This window comes from Oryx dammah, unplaced genomic scaffold, assembly GCF_014754425.2.
Source record: "Oryx dammah isolate SB20612 unplaced genomic scaffold, SCBI_Odam_1.1 HiC_scaffold_27, whole genome shotgun sequence".
Classification (NCBI taxonomy): Eukaryota; Metazoa; Chordata; class Mammalia; order Artiodactyla; family Bovidae; genus Oryx; species Oryx dammah.
The window spans coordinates 17794492-17821186 of NW_024070211.1; the positions used below are offsets into that span (position 1 = coordinate 17794492).

Below are 26695 nucleotides of genomic sequence, written 5' to 3' on the forward strand. Positions count from 1 at the left end.
CGTGTCCAGCTTTGTGCAAACCCATGAACTGTAGCCCGCCAGGCTCCTCTGTCCATGGGATTCTCCAGGCAAGAATACTGGAGTGGATTGCCGTTCCCTTCTCCAGGGAATCCTCCCGGCCCAGGAATTGAACTGGCGAGTCTTAGGTCTAACCTGCATTGGCAGGCAGGTTCTTGACCACTAACACCACCTGGGGAAGTCTCCTTAGGTAGAGTTTATTTTTGGTACTTGATTCTTTTTGATATGATGGCAAATGGAATCATTTCCTTAATTTCTCTCTCTCATATTTCATTGTTAAGCTCTAACCTTTTAAATTGGACCTTTACAGCCTGCTGAGGGCAAATTTAAGTTACCCTTTTTGTTTCCAATATTACCTTGATAGTGCTTCTCATACCATTTAGCATGTTTCATGATAATTATTCATTTAAGGTTTGTTCCATTAAACTGGTTATCTTATAGAAATGTAAGGATTAGGAGTCTCTAGGTATTCCCCTAGCTTGGAATGTCATGTTCTCTTAATATTTTGATGTTTTAGAAAAGGTATAAATGTAAAATATTTTTCTGCTTTTGTTCAGGCACACAGTATAGTCATAAGGAGCCTGGACTTTCGATCAAACCCATGTTTGCTGGCCTTGTTACCTATTAGCTCTGTAGCCTTACGTTGATTACAGTGTACTATGTGCTACAGTTTCTCTGAAAGAAATTTATTTCCCAGTCTATACCAATTTTGTAGGGTTGTGAAAATTACCTGGAGAGGTACTTTCCCTGAGACATGGTAAACACAAAATAAACATTACCCATAATCATTTGTATTTCTGTGTTCACTTTCAAATCTGTAGTTTTATCAGTAAATGTTACTTTCTAGAGTTACAAAAAATATAATTTGGAAATACTATTTTTACGTGTTGCACAGTATTTCAGCATGACTTCGGAATGGTTTCAAATGCCCCTAAATTGAATTAAATGCTTAACAGACCCCATTTGCAGATAACCTACTCCTTTCCCTGTAGTCAATGGCTCTTATTTCTTACAGAACTTTTCTGATAACTGGAAGAAAGAAAATACATTTCTGTCTTCCCTAATGGAAAAGAATGTTTAGCTTGCTAAACAGATGTTTAGTTCATTAAAGATTCATAAGCCACATTGCACTGTTCTCAGATAAAACTACTAAGAGTTTGACATTTGACTTGTAACTGTACTATGCTATATGTATTTTTTTTTTAATTACCTCCTTCCTGAATCAGAGTGAAATATGAACAGTTCTAAATGGTTTTATAGAATTTTAGGGGTTATTTTTCCTTCTCTACTTTTCTTTTTCTCCTAATTCTTTTCTTTTTTTCTTTTTAATTCTTTTCTTATTCAAGATGTTGGACTTCGTGAATCCCCTCCTTTTCCCCCAGATTCACCAATCATTTATTGTACTTTTTAGGCAACCATTAAATGGCTCCTGTATGTGTCAGGCGCTGTTCCGAGAGCCTTATAATTGTTTTTTTCCTAAACCCTAAGCTAATAGTATTATCTCTATAGTTTAACGGAGAAGGAAACAGAGATGAAGGTCAGGCATTGTATGTCTTATTGTTATTAAGTCGCAGAGCTAGGATTTGAGCCTCGGCCTTTCTGTAGGATAGTTGAGTAAGGGGGATATAGAGTAAGGGGGATAAGCTCTTTGTGAGCATGGATTGTTTTATTTGCCTCTGTATCTCAGCACCTCTCAATCCCTTGCTTTAAGGAAGCTTAAAGGATATTCATTCCCATTTTAAAGATAATTGTGTTTGATGCTGTTTTTCCTACTTAAGCCATAGTGATTTCTATTAAAAGCTAGGGTAGCTTCCATTCCATTTTACTGTAGAGTTGTTTAATACTGCTCTTGGTGCGTTTAACTTACTGTCCTTTCTCCTAAGATAGTAGTGAGTCATATCCTTTTTGATCTGGTGTTTGCAGTTGTTTACCTCCACAATTCTGGATGTTGTTCCTTGCAGCCTACATGTCCAGATGCTAATACTTGTTGAATGCAGGCAACTTAATTTTGTAATGCTGCAGTTTCCTTATTTGTAAAATAGGAATAATAAGCAGCACGGTTAATAAGACTCATTGGCACATTTAAATTTTGTTTATTAGGATAAACAAATGAATAAAGTGCTGTGGAAATTGTGTTAATTACTGTTGCTGTTAAACCCCAGTTTTATAATCTGAAGCCAAACGAAGTTTCTTTGGAGGACCATATCTAAATGAAAGCATAAGAAATTGGGGAGTGGGGAGGGGAAACACGTTGGATAAATAAAATTCCCTTTAAGTGTCAATTCTGAAAGCTGAAAACTTTCTACAAATACTCTGTGGGATATTAGATTTTTAGAAAAATGTTATCTTTATTGTGAAAATAATAGAACTTTTCTTCAGTGTTTAAGAGTTGTCTGTCAAATAGGTGATAGTGGTTACATACGTAAACGTACTAGCTTGGTTTGGGGCTGTACATGACTGCTCTTGGTCACTAAATTAGAGATGTATTCCCCAGTCTGTCCAGCTTCCTTCATGTGATAAAAATTTTGGACAAATGCTAACTTGTATTTTCCTACCTCTTTTGGCCATTTGACTAGGAAGAAGTACCATATCTTCTATATACCAAGTTAACTATATAACTTGAGTTAATTTTTTCCCCTGGCCTTAACCTATCTTCTATCATTTTGAATTGTGAAATTAAAGGAAACCTAATTTCCAGAATGTTTACAGTTGAAGTTTTATTGAAAGAATGTCCTTGTTATGAAACTTTGAGAATGAATTTTAAAATGTAGATTAATAATACAGTTCTTTTTTTCCTGAAGAAATTCTGTTTGCCTGAGAGGTAAATACATTTTTACATAAAATTCATATGTCATTTAATCAATACTGTGGGTAAAATTGTTGATGCTTAGAGATATGAACAAAGTTATGAGTTTGTTTGCAGGGCAAGTTTTTTTTTTTTTAAATTGAGGTATAATTGGCATCCATCATCGTATTAGTTTCCGATACACAGCGCAATGATTTGATATTTGTATATATTGCAGAATGATTACAAAGTATAGTTAACATCAATCACCATATATACAGAATTTTTCCAAAATCTACTTTCTTAGCAACTTTCAAACATGCAGTACAGTAATATTAACTTAATCATCATGCTGTATATTAAATTCCTATAATAATAAAACTTCCTTGACAGCTGGAAGTTTGTGCCTTTAGACTTCCTTTACCCATTTGGCCCACTCCCTATAGCCTGCTTCTGGTAACCATCTATCTGTTCTATGAGTTTGCTTTCAGTCTTGAACATATCAGTGTTTTTATGCTTTTTCTATTGAAATCAAAGTCATATATGCCATCTCTTTGATTTCAGTGCTTTAGGAATTAATGTCAAAGGTTTCATGTAGAAAATGTTGGTGATTATTTCCACTGAAGTGAAGGCATATAATCCATGGTTAGAAGACTCATGTATTTCAGTACTTGAAAGAGTTATTAGTAGACTGGACTTAGACCTTAAACCTTCTAGCTTCATTATGAGATGAATGAATTATGAGATGCCTATTAAGATGAAATCTTTGAGTTCGTTTTCATTTCAGTTTGTCAAAACAATTTTCAGCAATGTAGTTTTTTTTATTAGTGTAACTCTAACTTTGTGTTTTAAAATTTAATTAATAAAATGTGGTAGGTATACTAATTGGTGAAGATAGCACAGAATACTCACATAGCAAGAAGGAAATTATTGCATGCTGATTTTTGGGCTCAAGTCTGGAGCCAAAGAGTTAAGTTTTGAGAATTTCAGGTTGTAGTGAACTCTATAGAGGGGATTGGTTGCCTGCATATCAGGGTTCAGAGAACTAGTTCTTCATCAGATGACTTGAACTTTCTTCATCTGAAATTGTCTGTAACGTAAAGCATTGAACTTGATCACCCCCAAGGGTCCCTTCTGTCTCTGAATTTGTTGATAGCTGGCAGAGGAGAAGATCTATGTGTATTATATGTTACTCTTATATTTACTTTTGGGCAATTTAAACTCCATAGTTTTACAGAGCCTGGCCTCCTTACTTAAAGAGCAGTTTATGCTTTAAAAGTAGATAGCACTTTGATAAATGTCTTCTTACTTGCCACTTTTCCTCTCTTAAATTTCAAGAATTATCCGTGAATCGCCTGGTGCTGATTGACAAACTCTGAAGGTTTTGGGAGCATTATTAAGGTTACTTTACTAACTATAGGTTAAATTAACCAGTATGACTTCTATATTATTTGAATCAGTTAACGCCCCATGACATACAGTAGGCATTTAATAGCCAAAAATAGGCAGGTAAGATCTCCTAAACCTCTTTAATAACAGTTTTCTTTGCTTTTCAAAGTGAAAGAAACAGTATCATGCTGTTCTCTTGTGTCCACACTGTTGGGGGTCCAGGCAAGATGGCATAGAGATGATGTTTGAAGTGGTAAAACTTCCTGGATGAATTCTGAAATAGGATGGGTCTTTTATTTAGTTCTTGGTGGTGGTGGTGGTTTAGTTGCTAATTTGTGTCCGACTCTTGTGACCCCATGGACTGCATGCGGCCTGCCAGGCTCCTCTGTCCATGGGATTGTCCCAGCAAAAATACTGGAATGGGTTGCCATTTTCTTCTCTAAGGGATCTTCTGGACCCAGGGATCAAACCTAGGTCTTCTGCATTGCAGGCAGTCTCCTGCATTGCAGCAGACTCTTTACTATCTGAGCCACCAGGGAAGCCATACAAGGTCATACTTGTTGTTGATACTAGAGTGAAGATCTGAGCTCAGTCAGAGGCAGTTTGACACAAGAGCCCAACGTTTGCAATCAAATGACCTACTTTATTGCTTTCAAAAAGATAACAAAATTACTCCTTTCATCTCAGACCCAGTCCTCTTTCTCAGAGTCAGTCAGTACCATCTTCAGGGGGATACATTTCAGGATCTTTAGTAGATTCCTGAAGCTGTAGGTAGTACTGAGTTCTGTACATCTACTGTGCTTTTCTTATACTGATGGGTGGGGAGCATATATATAGTGGATGCAGCAGATAGAGGGATGATTCACATTCTGAGTGGGACAGACATGGATGGCATGTGGTTTCACCAGCTATTTGGAATTGAAAACTTTACTTTGAAAATTGTAATTGAAAAGTTTAATTTGAAAATTGTAATTGAATACTAATTTTTAATTCAATATTTTTGTACCATGGCTGATCAGGTAGGTAACTGAAACCATGGAAAGTGAAACTGGTGATGAGGCTGGAGGGAAGGGGTTAAATTAACAATGCCTGTTTTATGAATTTATTTCTACCATTTTTTAATGTGTAAATAATATATAAACATACATATGCAAACCTTCTAAATTTATATCTACAGTTCAGTTCAGTCGCTCAGTCGTGTCTGACTCTTTGCGACCCCATGAATTGCAGCACGCCAGGCCTCCCCGTCCATCACCATCTCCTGGAGTTCACTCAGACTCTGTGATGCCATACAGCCATCTCATCCTCTGTCGTTCCCTTCTCCTCCTGTCCTGAATCCTTCCCAGCATCAGAGTCTTTTCCAGTGAGTCAACTCTTTGCATGAAGTGGCCAAAGTACTGGAGTTTCAGCTTTAGCATCATTCTTTCCAAAGAAATCCCTGGATTGATCTCCTTCAGAATGGACTGGTTGGATCTCCTTGCAGTCCAAGGGACTCTCAAGAGTCTTCTCCAACACCCCAGTTCAAAAGCATCAATTCTTTGGCGCTTAGCCTTCTTCACAGTCCAACTCTCACATCCATACATGACCACAGGAAAAACCATAGCCTTGACTAGATGGACCCTAGTCGGCAAAGTCATGTCTCTGCTTTTGAATATGCTATCTAGGCTGGTCATAACTTTTCTTCCAAGGAGTAAGCGTCTTTTAATTTCATGGCTGCAGTCACCATCTGCAGTGATTCTTGAGCCCAAAAAAATAAAGTCTGACACTGTTTCCACTGTTTCCCCATCTATTTCTCATGAAGTGATGGGACCAGATGCCATGATCTTCGTTTTCTGAATGTTGAGCTTTAAGCCAACTTTTTCGCTTTCCTCTTTCACTTTCATCAAAAGGCTTTTTAGTTCCTCTTCACTTTCTACCAGAATGTGGTCCACTGGAGAAGGGAATGGCAAGCCACTTCAGTATTCTTGCCTTGGGAACCCCATGAACAGTATGAAAAGGCGAAATGATAGGATACCAAAAGAGGAACTCCCCAGGTTGTTAGGTGCCCAATATGCTACTGGAGATCAGTGGAGAAATAATTCCAGAAAGAATGAAGGGATGGAGCCAAAGCAAAAACAACACCCAGTTGTGGATGTGACTGGTGATAGAAGCAAGGTCCGATCCTGTAAAGAGCAATATTGCATAGGAACCTGGAATGTCAGGTCCATGAATCAAGGCAAATTGGAAGTGGTCAAACAAGAGATGGCAAGGGTGAACGTCGACATTCTAGGAATCAGCGAACTAAAATGGACTGGAATGGGTGAATTTAACTCAGATGACCATTATATCTACTACTGCGGGCAGGAATCCCTCAGAAGAAATGCAGTAGCCATCATGGTCAACAAAAGAGTCCTAAATGCAGTACTTGGATGCAATCTCAAAAACGACAGAATGATCTCTGTTCATCTGCAAGGCAAACCATTCAATATCACAGTTATCCAAGTCTATGTCCCAACCAGTAATGCTGAAGAAGCTGAAGTTGAACGGTTTTATGAAGACCTACAAGTCCTTTTAGAACTAACACCCCAAAAAGATGTCCTTTTCATTATAGGGGACTGGAATGCTAAAGTAGGAAATCAAGAAATACCTGGAGTAACAGGCAGATTTGGCCTTGAAATGTGGAATGAAGCAGGGCAAAGACTAATAGAGTTTTGCCAAGAAAATGCACTGCTCATAGCAAACATCCTCTTCCAACAACACAAGAGAAGACTACACGTGGACATCACCAGAAATCAGATTGATTATATTCTTTGCAGCCAAAGATGGAGAAGCTCTATACAGTCAACAAAAACAAGACCAGGAGCTGACTGTGGCTCAGATCATGAACTCCTTATTACCAAATTCAGACTCAAATTGAAGAAAGTAGGGAAAACCCTAGACCATTCAGGTATGACCTCAATCAAATCCCTTAATGATTATACAGTGGAAGTGAGAAATAGATTTAAGGGCCTAGATCTGATAGATAGAGTGCCTGATGAACTATGGAATGAGATTCATGACATTGTACAGGAGACAGGGATCAAGACCATCCCCACCGAAAAGAAATGCAAAAAAGCAAAATGGCTGTCTGGGCAGGCTTTACAAATAACTGTGAAAAGAAGAGAAGCAAAAAGCAAAGGAGAAAAGGAAAGATACAAGCATCTGAATGCAGAGTTCCAAAGAATAGCAAGGAGAGATAAGAAAGCCTTCCTCAGCAATCAATGCAAAGAAACAGAGGAAAAACAACAGAATGGGAAAGACTAGAGATCTCTTCAAGAAAATTAGAGATACCAAGGGAACATTTCCTGCAAAGATGGGCTCGATAAAGGACAGAAATGGTCTGGATCTAACAGAAGCAGAAGATATTAAGAAGAGGTGGCAAGAATACACGGAAGAACTGTACACAAAAGATCTTCATGACCCAGATAATCATGATGATGTGATCACTAATCTAGAGCCAGACATCTTGGAATATGAAGTCAAGTGGGCCTTAGAAAGCATCACTACGAACAAAGCTAGTGGAGGTGATGGAATTCCAGTAGAGCTATTTCAAATCCTGAAGGATGATGCTGTGAAAGTGCTGCACTCAATATGCCAGCAAGTTTGGAAAACTCAGCAGTGGCCACAAGACTGGAAAAGGTCAGTTCATTCCAATCCCAAAGAAAGGCAATGCCAAAGAATGCTCAAACGACCACACAGTTGCACTCATCTCACACGCTAGTAAAGTAATGCTCAAAATTCTCCAAGCCAGGCTTCAGCAATACGTGGACCGTGAACTCCCTGATGTTCAAGCTGGTTTTCCAAAAGGCAGAGGAACCAGAGATCAAATTGCCAACATCCGCTGGATCATGGAAAAAGCAAGAGAGTTCCAGAAAAACATCTTCTGCTTTATTGACTATGCCAAAGCCTTTGACTGTGTGGATCACAATAAACTGTGGAAAATTCTGAAAGAGATGGGAATACCAGACCACCTAACCTGCCTCTTGAGAAATCTGTATGCAGGTCAGAAAGCAACAGTTAGAACTGGACATGGAACAACAGACTGGTTCCAAATAGGAAAAGGAGTACGTCAAGGCTGTATATTGTCACCCTGCTTATTTATTTATATGTACACATAGATGGAAATTATACTGTTTTTCCTGTAGCATATCTGGGAGAGACCTTTCTATCAGTTCATGTAAATTGAACTTTGCTCTTTCTTTTTTAATGTTTGCATAGTATTTTCTCTTTTTTTCTTTATAAAATTGAGGGTAATTCTATTAGTAATTTGAACCTTCTAACCAAAGTTTATTTAGTATATTAACTGGTGGTGTGGTAATGTGTGATAGAAATAGCCCCTTTCTACTGAATTGGGTCAGTATGTGACTCAAAAGAAAATCCACTTTGCTGTTACAGTGGATGGAAATCTCTTAAAATCCAGTAATAGATGGAGTTTTGATTAATTTATATTCCTTTCGGCACAACTCTTGCAATGTCATATGATTAGTCCTTTTGTTCCCTCCCCAATAAATAGAAGTTAACTGAAGAACTGTACTTGGAATTTGACTGGAGACTTAAAAACAGTGTCAGATTTGACTTATAAAATTGCAGTTTTTTATCTCTCTGTAGTAACTTTGACCTATTTTATCAGCTAAACTTATTTTCTTTGAGTATCAGCCTTTTTCCCTGTGTATTAGTTTCTTATAGAAAGATAAAAAGTTCAAACAAATTAAGAACTCTGTTTTGAACTAAATTGTTATTACACTTACAAACTGTGTTCACAAATTTCTTATTGCTAACATCTCCATGAGGTAGATGATAACTGATTTTACAGAAGAGGTAAACAAATCTAGAGAGCAAGTTTCTTGTCTGGAGTCAGAGCCAGCACAGCTGATGTTGAAATCCAGTCGATCTGGGGCCATTTCTCAGTTTACTGTACTTGAGCTGCTTTTTCCTGGTTTCTCCATTAAGATATTACAGCTTTGCCATTTCCTTTGTATTCGTGGTTTCATTTGGCCACAGCAGTACTGTGAAGTACCCATGGCATATATTGTTTCTATTCTGTGGCTGGGGAATCTGAGGCTAGAGGTTGTGGATTGTACAAAGGCAGACCCCTTTAAAACTTGTTCTGTGACACAACTTCAACCAAGGTGTTATGACTTTAGATGCAGTGACCCTTTCTTTGACTAGAAATGTGGAAACAAAGATTTCTACTTTTTTTTTTTTTTTTGAATTGGGAGTTTCTTGGTCATTCCATGAGAAATACAAATAGATTTTAGCTGGTGGGTTCTGGACCTAATGCTTTGAATTTGATGTAGTCCTGACAGTTTATGGGGCTTCCCTGGTTGCTCATATGGTAAAGACTCTGCAATGTGGAGAGACCTGGATTCGATCCCTGGGTTGGAAAGATCCCCTGGGGAAGGAACTGGCAACCCACTCCAGTATTCTTGCCTGGAAAATCCCCATGGGCAGAGGAGCCTGTGGGCTATAGTCCATGGGGTCACAAAGAATCGGACATGACTGAGCAACACTTTATGACACCTTAATGGACCGGACTTCAGAGTTTAAGACAGTGCAGCATTGGTGAAGGCTGTCTGATCAAACTGTATATCTAGAGTTTCCTCTTTTACGGTTCCTTCATTTTTGGTGTTGTATCATATATAGTTGACATTTTTTTTTCTCTCTTTTTCCCTTTTAGTGAATGGTAGTGTCTAGTAAGGGTATGTCCCTTCAAGAGAGAGGTGCCAATGTCCAACCGGCCTAATAACAATCCAGGGGGGTCACTGCGACGTTCACAGAGGAACACTGCCGGGGCCCAACCACAAGACGACTCGATAGGAGGAAGGTATGTATTTAATGGCGATTTGAAAAGAAACTGGTATTCAAGAAAGTTTTTTTAAAACCTCAGTATGTGGACCAGAGCTTTAAATGGTTCACTGTAAATGGGAATTTCTTTTCTAATTTTTGAGCTAGGTAGCACAAAACTGGAATTCAGAGTGATTATTTAATCATCCCCACCCCCAGGCTCAAAAAATAGTTGTCAGTCATTATCAAAACTTGAATCTCCGGTTTGTTAACATGTGGCACATCATGTTTTGTTGGCCTCTTCTTTCTCCTCACTGTCTTATACACAGGCTACAACATACCTTTCAACCATTTGTGATCCCTTCCTTCATGTGTGTTGTGACTTGGTTTATTTACCTTATTTGAAAGGAACCTTCGTTTGTTTTAAGATCTTGAGTTTTGTTACCTAGCTTTTGAGTTTTGTCCCCATCTTGTTTTCTGACAACACATGGATGCTGACAGGCTGGTGAGGTTGTCTGTTAGCATATCCATTCTCAGTGTTTGATGTTGAGTTGGTCTTTTTTAGTTGGAGTCATTGTATAGGAGGTAATATGAAGAATCAGATACATTCTGCTGCATGTTGAATTCCATGTCTCGTTTAGCTAAGTACTCTCATTTTATGCATAACATACTCAGATTTGCTTGGACCTACTTTTCCAGTGCATCATAGATTAAAGTAGATTATGGTTAAACTCTAATAAGATTACCTTTTGCAGCATTTTGAGGCATTATCATGTATATATTGTCTCGTTTAGTCACTAAGTCATGTCCAACTCTTAGTGACCCCGTGACTGTAGCCCACCAGAATCCATGGAATTTCCCAGGCAATAATGCTGGAGTGAGTTGCTATTTCCTTCTCCAGTATATTGCCTAGTAAAATATATATAAAATTTATATATAATTTATAAATATTTTATATATTTATAAAAGGTAAATGTCAAATATAAAGAAGAAATCGAAGTACATCTTGCTCATGTCAGGCTATTTTAGTGGTTTAACATTTGGACATTGGGCTAGGACAGTGTGTGTGTAATTTTTGTCTCTTGTGAAATAGCTGTGTGTCCTTTGTTATATATCCTTCAGAAAACCTCAGTTTTTTTTTTTTTAGTCCATACAGTGAGGATACTTATTTTACAGGGTTATTAGTTAATTTCAGTATTACAGTATGTTAAACTTTTAGAACAATGCTTAGTACAGAGTTTTGTTCTAATTTTTTTTTGCTTTTTTTACATTTAAATTAAATCTAAATGTAAATAAAGTGGCATACTTTGTTTATGCTGCTGATTAGAAAATATCAACCCCCATTACAAAAATGTTACATATTTTAGAGAACTTGGAAAATACAGGGAAGTATAAAGAAAAACGTCCTATTTTCACAGTCCACTTAGAATCACTGCTAGCATTGACCCGTTCCTCCATGTGCGTGCACGTGCGTGTGCTTAGTGCTTCATTTGTGTCATAGCTCCCCAGGCTCCTCTGTTGGTGATATTTCCCAGGCAAGAATACTGGAGTGGTTGCCGTTTCCTTCTCCAGGGGGATCTTCCCCACCCTAGGGATCGAACCTACATCTCCTGTGTCTCCTGCATCGCAGACGGATTCTTTACCTGCTGAGCCATTCTAGATGTGCATGCATAAGCATATAAGTTACTTGTACTTTTCAAACGGAGTTTTGTACATATTAATCCTCAGGTTATGCTTAGACTCTTGATATGATTGACAAACATTTTGCACTGTCACACAGTATATTACTTGTAAATACAGTGATATTTCAGCACCATTATCTTGCATGTCAGTAATAGGGAAAATTACTTAAATATTCTCCTGTATTATGTATTTAAAAATGTGAGTGGAAAACAAATAGACACAGTTAATTCTAGTTGATTAAGATGCATTGGCTTTAATAGCGAAGTTGTGCTCAAGATTGAATTCAATTAGATGTGTAGAATGGATCTTTCCCTAAAGTTTATGTGCCTTAAGCCAGTCAATGATAACTGCTCAATTGATGGAAAATAATGAAATTTAAGTTTCTTTGGAATGGCAGAAACATGCCAAAATACATAAAGCAAGGTGTAATTAAGAGTTTTTGTAAGACTTGAATCCTTCCTCCCTTTCAGTAATGCAGCCTCATTTCATCTGTCACGATTTCAACTTTTATGTCTTGAAGAAACATTTCCTGGCAAAAATAGTATGCTAAAGTCTAGTATCATATGTGTTGTTTCCTGTCTTTAAAAGTCTTCATGTCTAGTGTGGTTAATACCATAATTTAGTAATATTGGGACTTCCCCGGTGGCTCAGGCGGTAAAGCGTCTGCCCACAATGTGGGAGACCCGGGTTCGATCCCTGTATTGGAAAGATCCTGGAGAAGGAAATGGCAACCCACTCCAGTACTCTTGCCTGGAAAATCCCATGGACAGAGGAGCGTGGTAGGCTACACAGTCCATGCGGTCACTAAGAGTCGGATACGACTGAGTGACTTCACTTAGTAATATTGATTGCTTAGGTGTTTTTATGGGGAGAAGTATAATTATGATCAGTACGTAGGAATTTGGAACTTCCTCCAAAAAGTCTAATCATTTTGGCTAATAATGCAAATGAGAGTATATTTGCACATCTGAATCTCATTTTGCCATTTTAGCAAGGTTGATACTTTTGTTTGTGATAGATTATCAGGACTGGAAGGGACCTCAAACCCCAGACTGACTTGTGAAGCCCCAATGGAGTGTGGTGTAGTACCAGTTATGTAACTTCTGAGAAGCCTTTCCAGGGATGTTGGGGAGTGAGAGGATTGGCATTAATTGGGAGAGAGCAGTTGTGACTGTATTTTCCATTCTTTTAACCTGATTCCTGTTGCCTAGCTTTCCTAAGTAAAATACTACTATTATTGTGACTTTCGTTTCCAAAACACAGTGGCTTTGGTCTTGTGGATGTATTCACAGTGGTCCAGTGATTGAAATAGTGGCAATAATAACAGCATCTACTTCAGCAGATCTACATATTCTTTCACTTCGAGACTCACAGAAATTGTGTGCTAGTGAATATGAAGTCCCTGTTTTATAAATGCTTGCTCAGCTTGACACAGCTGCTGTGTAGAGACAGGGCTTGATTCCGGACTGCTTCACTCTCCAGTCCGATTCCTTTCTTTATGCCAACTGTTCTTATTGCACAAACCACTTGATCCAGGTGATGAAAGACTTAGAGGAGGGCATGAAGTACTTACAACTGAAGGTTATTTAACTCTTTGAGTTTAGAATTTAAGATTTTTCCCTCCTAGAATTTCTAAATTCATTCATTTTTGATTTGCTCTGTTTCCTTCCCAACTTAGGTGAATGTGTCTTTTTTTGTGTAGCTTCCTTTCTGTGACCACTTTGTCTTTTTCCCAAATCAAGGTCACTTACCTTTTTTTGCTTTAAGAAGAAAAGGTTTAGTTCATCCATAAGGTAAAAGAAACTTGGATCTTTGGGATATATTTATTTTCTCTTGATTATTCCCTCTGTTGTTTTTCACCCATTCTTCATCTCTCTTCCTAATGAAAGTAGATATCTTCTCCCTCTTCTGTTGTTTTTCTCTTCTCCCTTCTTCCATAATTTGTTGGGCTACCATTGATCTGTTCCTCTCTGTGTGTTCTCTTTCTTCTTCAGGAAATCCTTCATCTCTTCTACTTGTGTGTGGGCTTGCTCTGAGAGATATTACCTAGCCTTCCCATTGCTAGCACAGGTATTTGCCGGCTATCCCTCCCTTTTGGCCATTCATTAGCATTTTCATTAGCATTTTTTTTGTTTTTCTCAAATGTCAGTGGTAGGATTGAATTCAGTTTTACAGCAACCTCAGTTAAGGTTGCTGTAGTGAAGGTTTGTTTGACTTTGTTATAGAAACACAGCATGATGAGAACAGAAAATTGGATGCTTCGGGAGAATTAAAGAATTAAATTTAATCTTTTTTCCCAGAGATAATGATGGTTCGTATTTCTACTCCATGATTTGAATTATCCCTGATTTTTTTCCTGTAAAATATATTACTTCCATGCCTATCACATTTGAGTATGATTCTGATTTTATTGAGTCAGATTCCTGCAATAGGTTCGTAGGATCCAAGGATATGAATTATTTTGAAGACTTTTATTTTTGGTGCTGCATGGCATTTGAGATCTTAGTTCCCCTACCAGGGATTGAGTCCATGTCCCCTGCATTGAAAGCACAGAGTCTTAACCACTGGACCTCCAGGGAAGTCCCTGAAGACTTTTTTAACAGAATGCTAAGTTGTCTTTCAGAAAGATTGAATCACTTTTTTTTTTTTTTTCTTGTTTTGATTAATCCAATTTATACTCCTACTAACACTTTGTGAGACTGCCTAGTTCTTCAAATCCTGGTCAAACAGCGTACCATTTTTAGTAGAAGTTTGTGGGAAAAGGGATTCCTTTGGTTAAAGTTACTGTTTCTTTGGTTACCATAGAGTTGAAGGTCTTCCCCACATAGTGGCCATTTTTATATATTATGTGAGCTGTCTTAGTGTCCCTTTTCTCTTTTAATTTTGAGGATGTTTGTTCTTTTATTAGAACCCTTTATGAAAAGGGACTCAACCTACAGAGATGGGCTACTATTTTTTATTACTTGTTCTAGTACTGATTTATGGTAGATTTTAAATTTAGGTAGTCAGGTATATCAGCTCTTTGTTTCTTTTCTTCCTTTGCTTTCTCCCAGAATAAAATTTTCTTCTCAGTTCTGTCAGTGTTTTTTTTTTAATGGTGTGAAAAAATGCCTGAATCCAATCCACTCCACCTTCGCACTCCCATTACAAAATTTGTCTGCAGAGTTTTACTAGTTATTTATTACTGAGTAATATATTATGAGATCTAGAGGTTATTGTTTTCTGTTAACATTGCAAAGCAGGGAGTTTTTAAAGCCAGGGTTAACTTTATAGAAGATACAGATTTGTATTAATATTTTGCTTAAAAAATTATTTCAAAGGGTTGGGATACAGGAAAACACAGAAAATAAATATCATCCAGAGATTAAGTCTGTTTTGACTTTTATCTGTCTTTATTTTGGTGGGGGGAATCTTAGTTCCCTGATCAGTTATTGAACCTGTGCCCCCTGCAATAGAAGCGAGGAGTCTTAACCACTGGACCTCTAGGGAATTCCCTGTCTGTCTTTAAAGCACCATTTAGCATGTAGCTGATTACATTGTAAATACTTTTAGATCCTACTATTTTTTCCACTCAATATCCCAACATGAACATTTTATCATTATGATTTTTTGGCAGTTGTTTACAAATGGTCACATGATTTGCTGAATCAATGTGCAGTATTTTCCACTATTAATTTTCATTTTTTGGATAGTGAGATGGTTGCAGTGGGAAAAGTTTTTGCTTGTGCTTAGATGTTTGTAATTTTGGTATCTCTCAAGGAATATGTTCCAAGGAATGAGATTGCTTCGTCAGAGTGAGTTTTTTATAGTCAACTTATTTCACATAAATCTTTTGCCCTCCAATTTACTTATCACCATCAGGAAAAAAAGTGCATTTTCTCATCGTTCTGTTTGTGTTATTTCCATTTCCATTTTCCTGCTAATTTGATATGGAAAGATTGCATTAATTTCATTTTATTGGTGTTTCTACAGTAATGAGATGTTGAACCCTAGAAAAATAGGTTTAAGGAGTGAGAGCTGAGTAAGAGTACTTCTTGATGTAAATGTACTAATAAGTTTTCCTATTTTGTTTATGTCCCTTTGAACCCCACTATACAGGAGAACTGACCTTTTAATTTGTTCATCTGAGATTAGGGCTTCCCTGGTGGCTGTGATGGTAAAGAATCTGCCTGCTCTCTGGGACACCCAGTTTCCATCCTTGGGTCGGGCAGATCCGTTGGAGAAGGGAATGGCTCCCCACTCCAGTGCTTGCCTGGAGAATTTCATGGACAGAGGAGCCTGGTGGGCTACAGTCCATGAGGGTCACAAAGAATTGGACATGGTTGAGTCACTTAACGCTTTCTCTTGTGAAAGCGTTTCTCAGTTCTTCACCCATGTGTTTTGTGTGATAGTTAATCTTTTCCATGGTGATTTTACTCTGCCCCAGGTCCCCCATTGTTGTTTTTCAGTCACTAAGTCAGTCATGTTCAGCTCTTCAGACTGCAGCATGCCACTCCTCTGTCCTTCACTATCTCCTGGAGTTTGCTCAGATTAATGTCCATTGAGTTGGAATGCTTTCTGACCATCTCATTCTCTGTCGTCCCCTTCTCCTTCCCCTTCTCCTTCCTCTTTCAATCTTTCTCAGCATCAGGGTCTTTTCAAATGAGTCAGTTCTTCACACCAGGTGGCCACAGTATTGGAGCTTCAGCTTTAGCATCAGTCCTTGCAATGAATATTCAGGACTGGTTTAGGATTGACTGGTTTGATCTCCTTGCAGTCCAAGGGACTCTCAAGAGTCTTCTCCAGCACCACAGTTCAAAAGCATCAATTCTTTGTTGCTCAACCTTGTTTATGGCCCAATTCTCACATCCATCCATGACTACTGGAAAAAGCATAGCTTTGACTATATAGACCTTGGCAAAGTAATGTCTCTGCTTTTTAATACCCTGTCTATGTTTGTCATAGCTTTCCTTCCAAGGATCTACCCATTGCCTTTTGCCAAAGCTGGGAGAATCTACAGTCATTTATTCTGAGTTCAGGGATGGTACTAGGGTGGTCACATGATCCAAGCTGGGAAAAATTGGAAGTGTTTGCCTTTCTGATTGCAAAGGGCAGGTGTGAATCTGAAGTTGCCAGCTGTACGGTCTCCTGCCTTATTTATGGAAGAAGATGGACAGAGAAAAGCAAATGTATTAGAGTATGTGTGGTTAAAGTTCTGACTAGTTTCCATTCCTTAGTTTTTCAGATCTGTGTTGAATCTTTTCTCTAGGCTTGATTCTTTAACTGTTTTGATTGTGGAGATATGCATGCCTTATTTTAATAAAGCCTCTTTTTATTTTTTGGCTTTAGAGTTTTAACAAGTCCTGCGTTAGTGTTCTTGGCAGTATAAACAGTGTAAGATGGTATTCATCCATTTGTAGAACATCATGCAACATGCTAGATAGCAGTTATAAAAATGAGAGTAGAATAGCCTTTGTCACAAGCAGTTTCCAGCTCAGTAAGGGAAATTGGCATGTAGGTGGTTATTGAAGTCAGAGAGATATTTCTAATAATGGCCTCATGGATGTGGGCTTTGAAGGCTGAGGAAGCACTTGTAAAACATAGGGTACACCTCAGCCATGTTTGTCTGTACTTCAAAAGTAGAGTCATTAGTTACTTCCAGAGTAGATTTTAGTTCTTTTTTCTGTTTCTCTTGTTACTTTGTTCCCAAGTAGTAGGTGTTCAACAAATACTAGTGTTGAGATAAGGGGATTTACTTCCTTGGCATTTGTAGGTGCAGAAGTGTCACTTCTTTTATGGACATGGTCGTGAAAAGGTGATTGGAGTGACGGCAGAGTTGAAATAGAGCCCAGTTTAAATGGGTATGCTACAGGGATTATGCCGCGGTAACAGACAGCTCCTAGCGTATCATCTAGCCATTAGATTTGTTCCTCCTGGGTTGCCTGCAGGCCCTGCTCCTTGTCCGCACTTCAGGTATTTGAGTATCACTGCTCTGGTGACAAGAGAAAGTGCTGAATTGCTTTCTGGCTGTCCAAGTCTTCCCTCAAGTGATCCGTTTCCACTCATGTTCCCTTGACCAGAGCAAGCTACATGGCAGCATGTAACTTCCAGGTGGTTTGGCAGGTATTATCCTACCGTCTGCCTGGAAAGAAAGTGGAATATTTGTAAACAGCACCTGGTAGCTATCAGAGCTGTTAAACATCTACACCAGACCATTTATTTCCCTCAGTTCTCCTCAGTGCAGCATGCCCTTATAGTTGTGTGTTCTCTTCATTTCTTCTGCCTGATTAACCAGTATGGATGCCTTTTTAAATATTCGTTTTTTGATGTTCCTTCCATCTTTTTTGGTCCTGACCTTTGCTCAGTCAGATGGAAGCTTCTTCATCTTTGGGAGAAGGGAGACATGGTGTGATGTGAAAACAACTTTATTGTTTCTTATGATTAAATTGAAAACACTTCAAACAGTTTATACTAGAGTTGGCCAGGTAATTTGTGACGTACTCCTCTCAGTAAGGGCAAATCTTACAGCGTAATTATTCACTTTGAGTTTCACCAGCAGAAGCGCATGTGCACACACTCTTCACTTCTTGGGCTGCTTTGGTAATGCTGAAAAGGGTGGTGTATCCCCTCAGGCCTTGGGCTGGGAGGCAAGACTGACAATGTTGCGTTCAGCGTGGTTGTCATGGCCTCAAGAGGAACAGAGGCTACTTTTTTCTAGGTAGAGGTTATGCACATTGGATTCTTAATAGTATCCTGTTATTTCTTGGACCAGTAGAGAAATATTTTATATATTGTGCAATTTTCCTTGCATTATAGATTATTTGCCTTTAACCATCAGGTGTGAAATTTTTCCCAGCTGTCACTTCTCAAGCATACTGGAAGCCTATAAGCCATCAGCTGCCGTGGATTATTTCATATCTTCACTGATGGTTTACTCTGATTCTCCTGTCCCTCAGTATTGAAGGAATCTGATGTCCCTCACCACTTTTGGCAAATGCTTTCTCAGTTCTCAGTCTCAGAATGCTTTCCTAGAAGAGAAGAACGCTTTCCCTAGAAGAGATATCAGTGCGACTAAAAAAAATATATACAAATGTTTCTTCAGTAATTGAACAGCAAGTTATAATGTCATATGTGAAAGACTAGAGCAAGGCGTGGCAAACCCTCTGCAGTATTCTCACCTGGAAAATCCCAGGGACAGAGGAGCCCAGCAGACTACAGTCCATGGGGTCGCAGAGAGTCAGACATGACTGAAGCAACTTAGCACATGCAGTTGTGTCCGACACTTTGCAACCCCATGAACTGCAACATGCCAGGCGTCCCTGTCCATCACCAACTCCTGGAGTTTACCTAATTCATGTCCATTGAGTCGGTGATGCCATCCAACTATCTCATCCTCTGTTGTCCCCTTCTCCTCCTGCAATCTATCCCAATGTCAGGGTCTTTTCTAATGAGTTGGCTCTTCACATAAGGTGGCCAAAGTACTGGAGCATCAGCATCAGCCCTTCCAGTGAATATCAGGGTTGATTTCTTTTAGGATTGACTGGTTTGGTTGTGTTGGAGAAGCTCTTCAGAGTCCCTTGGACTGCACGGAGATCAAAGCAGTCAATCCCACTGTATAGTGTGTATAGTATAATGTAAGTATCTTTACTTTGATGCCCTTCTAGTATCTTGAATTAGGAAGTATATAAAATGCTTGCCTGCACAGTTTAGAAACATTGATATAATATTTGAGCATTTTACAAAGGTAACAATAAACAAGTAGAAGGAAAACAGTTGATAACAAAGTATTATCTCAGTAAGTAAATGCTTGGGTAGTTGATGCAAGATGACACTATATTCAGATTCTTGCATCCTTATTTTTATTTGTTGAATGTGACAACTGCAACAACAGACTTAAGCGCTGTAAGCAGCATTTTTATTATAAACTTTTCCAAACTGGTGCATGGCTCTTGATAAAGCTGCAAAAAAAGAAAATACAATCTTGTTGATTCCCATTCATTCTTGGAAAGCTTTAAGTATGTAGTAAGTAAAGTTGCTCAGTCGTGTCAGACTCTTTGTGACCCCATGGACTGTAGCCTACCAAGCTTCTCCATCCATGGGATTTTCCAGGCAAGAGAACTGGAGTGGGTTGCCATTTCCTTCTCCAGGGGATCTTCCCAACCCAGGGATTGAACCCAGGTCTCTTGCACTGTAGGCAGACGCTTTACTGTCTAAGCCATCAGGGAATTCCTAAGTATGTGGAGGACCATGCAAAACAAATCTAAGCTGAGAAATTAATTATAAGCCCATTTTTCCCTTAGGTCATGATATCTTCTACCTCTGGTGCTTAACTGCTAAAAATGCCAATAGCACCACTGTTCCCCAAAATGGTTTGAAAATACTCCCTAGAGGAGGAACCACTATTTTTTTCTTTTCTTTTTTAAAGACACTGTATTGTAAGATAAATAAGGAGTTCTATATTAGAGAATTTTTGGAGCCAGCATTTTGCTGTAACTCAACATAGGAACATTGGTCAGACTACTTAACTTCTGTTTTGTGACTGAAATAGAAACTAGTACATTTTACAGGAGACATTAGTTGAGTTTTTTAAGTGTTTTGAATGAACTTTCCCTCTTGATTAGTGAAAATCAGAGGCTTATTTATAACATGCATTTTATAGCATTATAAGCAAGCATTTAATTTATAGAAAATAAAACTAAATGTTATAAGTGTGCATGTAAAACATAAAGGCATAAAAATGTCTGTGTATCTGTATGGACATACATACATTTAGCGGTGTAATTATATACAAATCATTTCTGTTTGATAACACATATGCTGGCACAGATAATAATTTCAAACAGAATCTGAGACCTGTAATACAAGGAATTAACTAGCTGCTTGTAATGAACCGCTTTCCTCATTTTGCCTCCGATTAGATTAGGAATGTGCTCTTTGCTACCAGGTTTTGGCTTTTTAGATGTCTTCTGAACCAGAGTTGGTTTCTAATCTTTCAGGATACCAAAGATTTTACTAAAGCATAGTAAAAGTGAAGTTTCTAGAAGAGACAATCACTAGAGTTTGTCCTGAAAGTCACCACGAGGCATTTGAAACTTGGTTTCAAGTTAATCTTGAAAGCAGACAACCAAGAGCTGATAATAGCATGCTCTTTTGCAGCACAGATTTCTTTAACCTAAATTGGCCCACATCCACTTGGAAATGATGTCAATATGCTGTGGAAATCGTGTTGGTTCAGAGGCAGTTTTTTCTGTAGTGTTAATATATGCACTGCAGTTGGGACAGACATTTCAATTAAAAGAGTAAGATTTGGAAATATATGTCCCTCTTATAAAATACATGGAAATGGTGCAGAAATGAGTTAAAGAAATCATTTAGTGCAAGAAATAGCTAGTTCACTGGTTTCCAGAACCACCACACTTTGCACTGTTTGACACTCTCAGGAAGCTCAAAACCATTTATTTACTCTTCTATTTTTATAAAGAAGGAAAATGAGAAAAAGGAAGTCTTCCCCAGAATTATATTTTTAATTTTGTCAAAGCTGGTCCTAAAAGAAAATACCTTAAAAGAGAAAGTACAAAAATAAGACTCTAATGAGTGGACCATCTGTGATTATTGGTGCAAATGTTAGTGGAGGTTTAATCTTTAAATTGGTGATATTTTTGTTAGGACTGTAACTGCAAAATAATAACATAGATTTGAATGCTGTGTTTCTAATCATATTTTTACTATTAGTTAGTTTTAGTGGGTGGTATTGCAGAGTAAGAGGGTTTTTTTTTTTCCCCCAGTAACATCCATAGGTTGAGAAGCTTCAGTCCCCACACCCATCCACCCAACTATCTTGGATTCTAATTCACTAAATGGACTCATTCTAGTGCTACTTAACAATTTGTCCTGAATTTTACTGTCTTGCAAATTTGATTTATAGTAGGTATAAATTTTATAGATCTTAAAGAGATCATGCTTTTCAATAAAAATTAATATTAAACATAAAGTTTGATAAATGAGGGAGTTGGTAAAATGAGCTAACAGGCATCAAGACTCCTTTAGCACTGAATGCTGTTATATTCTCATTGGCTGTTCTAATTGGGCATTACTATTTTGTGGAGATTTCTTTACAGTGTCTGAGCATTAACAATTTATAAATGGGCATAATTAAAATAGAGTCCCACTTTGGGAAGGCACACATTGTTACTTATGGTAACCATCTGGTTGCCTACTCCTCTTGTGGTAAGCCACGGGCCAGATCCAGCCTACTGCCTGCTTTTGTAAATAAAAATTTGGTTAGAACATAGCTGTGCCCATTTGTTTATGTGTTATTTATACCTGCTTCTGTGACACGTAGTACCATGACAAAACTGGAAGTATTCACTACCTTTTACAGAAAATGTATTAGACCGTGCTGAACAATAGTCAGAGGGTCTTCCCTAGTGGCTCAGCAGTAAAGAATCTGCCTGCAGTACAGGAGATGAGGATTTGATCCCTGAGTCTGGAGGATAGGAAATGGCAGCCCACTCCAGTATTCTTGCCTGGGAAAGCTCATGGACAGAGGAATCTGGCAGGCTACAGTTCATGGGGCTGCAAGAATTGGGACACAATTGAGCAGCTGAACCACCACCACCAAAGAATGGTCAGAAGGACATAAAGATCATTATTTTGTAATATTTAAAAATATTTGTTTCACCAGGCCTCAGTAAGAATATCACACCTAAAATAATTTTAGGAAAGTTATTAATCCAATCAGATCAGTATGGGATTGAAGCCAGTTTTGTGAGCCTCACTTTCTTGAATGATTGGACATCATTTTCTTTCTTTTTCTCCTCCCCTCCCTTCTCTCCTCTTCTTTCATACACATTGAGACTACCTGCTATGTTCTTTAGTTCCTTGAAGGTGATGAATAAGGACGTGAAAACTGCAGGAGTGGTTTTGGGTGGCTATAAGTTTCAATATGTTTTAAAACCAGAGAATGATTTATTTGGGTGTAGGAAAGGAAGACTGCTACCTCTACTGTGTGAGACTTACTGATACTTAGAAATATATTATGTCTTTTTTTTTTTCTTTCTGGGATTGACATTTAAATGCTTAACTACTTGAACATTATCACAAAGTTGTCTAGCTTTGAACTGATAAGATTTTCTTTTAACATGATTTTAAAATTTTCAAGGAATATTTAAATTTTACTATGAAGTGAATTAGAAATTGTGATTCATTTAAAAGATTACAGCAGACTTAAAAAAAAATAAGAATGTAGAGAACCCGAATGACATAATTTATAAATATTATTCCATGGATAGTAAATTGTATGCCATGGATAGTAAATTGTATACCTGAAAACAATATTTTACTTTCATTCCTAAAAAGTAACTATGAAGTGATTTGAGAACTTGCTCAATCTTACTCCTTTAAAAAAGAGTTGTTGTTCAGTTGCTAAGTCGTAACTGTTTGTTTGGGACCCCATAAACTGAGCAAGCCAGGCTTCCCTGTCTTTCACTATTTCCTGGAGTTTGCTCAAATTGGTGTCCATTGAGTTGGTGATGCCATCCAATCATCTCATCCTCCTCCTTCCCTCAATCTTTGCCAGCCTCAGGGTCTTTTCCAGTGAGTTGATTCTTCACATCAGGTGGCTAAACTATTAGAACTCTCATATCTGAAACTAGAAATGAAACAAAAACAAAAGTAGCTTTTGGAAACTAAATCTCTTGATAAGAAACTCATGGGAGAAAGCAAAATATGTCTGCCAGTGTAAGAATATATAGGAAAAATAAAGACTAAATTACAATGTATAAAATTCTACAAGGTTCAGCTTGGATACACTCAGAAAATATAACATATACCCTGGAAGGAAAAATCATCAAAGACTAAGATACATGAAAGCCTATAGGTTACTGTAGTTTTTTAGTAGTTCATCCAGTTAAATGTTTAGAGAATACTATTGTGTTATGGATTAGAACCTTAAAAAAGAAAATAATAGTATGAACCTGAGAAATATTCACTGAGAAGCTAATGTCATATCTTCTTTCAAGAATCCAGTATTGAGTAGTTCTTCAAAAATGAAAGAAAAAAAGACACTGAGACTAGAAACCTTAGATCAACTTTTTGAAGAGATGATGGAACATATATGATACGTTGAGAACTGTATGGCATCCTGGTACATTTAGATGGAGTTGTCATATGAGGTGTTTGGTGACTTATTTCTAATTCCTTTGAGATCATGTTCAAAATGAAAGACTTGAAAAAAAAATTTTAAACAAACAGCTTTAGTATTAATGAAACTTTGTTGCTCTCATTAGAATATGCTCTTCTATGTTATTTACATGAAGGGTGGATGTTGGCCGTGAATTACATAAGTTGAATCTATTAACCTTAATATTTCTCCTCTGAAACACCAGCCTTTCAAGGGTATATATTCATGCATGCTGCTTTTGCTTGTGTAAATCTCATGTGACCTTTGCCAGAGGTTAAAAAATCTTAACAACTGAAAAGTTTCTTCATATCCCTCGAACTTGCTCTTAAAACAGTGCAGCATCAGGATTTGAATTACTATAAATATAATCCAACCATGTATCAATGGTACAATTGATATGAATGTGTTTGGAATATTTTGTGGCAAATTCTTTATCTCTTTATCTAGGACTTGGTTTTGGTGTACTTTCTACTAGTTAGTGCTTTAAATTCATAGTAAATAACACCATTGATTTCATGTAAGCTTGTTAACTGTTTTTAGTGCTTTTAATGATTTTCTGTGTAAAATCAGTTTGAGAATTGACTCTTATCTGCTTCTGCATTTATTGTGTGAACCTGAATAACAGTGTACAAATCAGTGATCAGTATCATTGTAGGGATCACAAATTGCATTTTCTGTAAACCCTTTAAGCTATTATAGTTACAGTGTCTATTAAAGGAGTGTTTAGATCTAAAGCCTAGATTTGTGTTTTGCAAAAATTGGACATATTTGAGTATTTTAATTGCTGAAAATTCATTATTGCTTAAGCAACTGTAATATTGCTATACGATATTAAGCAACTGGTTATAAAAAAATCTTAACTCTTGGGTATTGAGGGGATTGGTTCTAAAAGGTAATTTCTTTGGCCAGATTATTTGATATAATAATTGATTATAGAAATATTTGGGAAAAGGATAGGATCAATAATGAATTGGGAGGCTTTTTTTTTTTTTTTTTTTTTTGGATGAAAAAATATTTCACTTTTCAGTGTTGTATTTGCATCTCCTTTTCCTGATAGATTTCTGTTTTGGTTTTCCGCTGACAGGTCACATTTAGGGCAGGCAAAACATAAGGGATATAGCCCTCCTGAGAGTAGAAAATCTAATTCTAAGGCACCCAAAGTGCAGTCTAATACTACTTCTGAACTGTCAAGGGGACACCTTTCTAAAAGGTAAAACTTCACATTGCTTATCCATTTTTCAAGGCAGAGTTATTTGCATTTGAATCATTGCCTAATGTTAAAACATACCAGGTTATGCCAAAATGTTGTGATATGTGTTTTCGTCATTCTGTGGATGTAACTTTAGGAGGAACGGTGTATCACCTCTGCAGTGATGTCAGTGCAACATCCCCTAAGCAGTGCTTTGATTCTCCTTAATCAGAGACCTGCAGGTTTCTCCCTTTGCCTGAGTTTCTCCTTTTGCTTGACAAACCATTATAGGCATCTGCAGTGCCATTTTAAAATCCATTTTTCTTATTTTTTTTTTTTTTTATTGTCAGTGATTTAAGATCTAACTGATAGGAGTCTTTAGAAAAGAGTATAACTGTAAATATTTGATACCACAGTAAAAAACTTTTTAACCTTCATTTTATAAATGTGTATGTAAATGATTATTTACTTTAAGCTGTAACAAAGAAGTTGCGCTTGTAAGTATCAAGATTTTAGTTTAAACTGGTTCTGAACTACCAAAAAAGCATCCTTTTTTTTGGTAATCCTAATTTTTGTGTTGTGATTAGGAGTATTGGTGTCAGTCATCTTCGGGCCAAAGAATGAACCTGACCTTTTAATATTTTACCCTCTAAAGTATCTCCCTGTCCGCCCCTCCCCTTTATTTTTTTTTTGCAATGTTGAACCATTTGCAAGCCTGTGTTTGTTTAGTTGCTGGACTTAACCAGGAATACATTAGCACTTAAAAAAATCTTATTTCCACGGACTTGAGAAATTAACGTAAGTGTATTAGGACAGGTTTTATGATGACGGGCTGATACTAACTCTTTTCTTATCTAACCTCTTAGAAGCTGCAGTTCGTCATCTGTTGTCATAGTCCCACAACCAGAGGATCCAGACAGAGCCAATACTTCAGAAAAGCAGAAAACGGGGCAGGTGCCTAAGAAAGACAATTCTCGAGGAGTGAAACGCAGTGCTAGTCCAGACTACAACAGGACCAATTCTCCTAGCTCTGCCAAAAAACCCAAAGCACTTCAGCATACTGAATCTCCCTCAGAAACGAGTAAGCCACATAGTAAGTCAAAGAAGAGACACTTAGACCAGGAGCTACAGCTGAAACCTGCACCATCTCCATCCACGAGCAAGGCTCATACCAGAAAGAGTGGGGCCGCTGCTGGTTCACGGAGTCAGAAAAGAAAGAGGACAGAGAGTTCTTGTATAAAGAGTGCTTCTGTGTCTGAAGCCACTGGTGCCGAAGAGAGATCTGCAAAACCTACCAAGCTGGCTTCAAAATCGGCCGCCTCAGCCAAAGCTGGTTGTAGCACCATCACCGACTCGTCGTCCGCTGCCTCGACCTCCTCCTCGTCCTCTGCCGTTGCCTCGGCCTCCTCTGCTGTTCCACCAGGTGCCAGGGTGAAACAAGGAAAAGACCAGAACAAGGCCAGGCGTTCCCGCTCAGCATCCAGTCCCAGTCCCAGAAGAAGCAGCAGGGAAAAGGAACAGAGTAAAACTGGTGGCTCTTCAAAATTCGATTGGGCTGCTCGCTTCAGCCCTAAAGTTAGCCTTCCTAAAACAAAACTGTCTCTTCCAGGGTCTTCTAAGTCAGAGGCATCCAAACCTGGACCTTCCGGATTACAGGCCAAATTAGCAA

At 37.9% G+C, this 26695-nt stretch overlaps 1 protein-coding gene across 16 annotated transcripts in view; it reads left to right on the plus strand.

Moving 5' to 3' along the window:
• Positions 1-26695, plus strand: part of TRIP12 (thyroid hormone receptor interactor 12) — a 158851-nt gene that overhangs the window by 40296 nt on the left and 91860 nt on the right. For 8 of the 16 annotated variants that reach the window (XM_040228161.1, XM_040228159.1, XM_040228165.1 and 5 more), the window contains exons 2-4: positions 9888-10034; positions 24922-25047; positions 25893-26695. In XM_040228161.1, coding sequence (XP_040084095.1) covers positions 9937-10034; positions 24922-25047; positions 25893-26695 — 1027 coding nt within the window. In that variant the 5' untranslated portion in view covers positions 9888-9936. The remainder of the gene's footprint in view (positions 1-9887; positions 10035-24921; positions 25048-25892) is intronic. The other 8 variants (XM_040228169.1, XM_040228171.1, XM_040228173.1 and 5 more) reach the window with 3 other exon arrangements.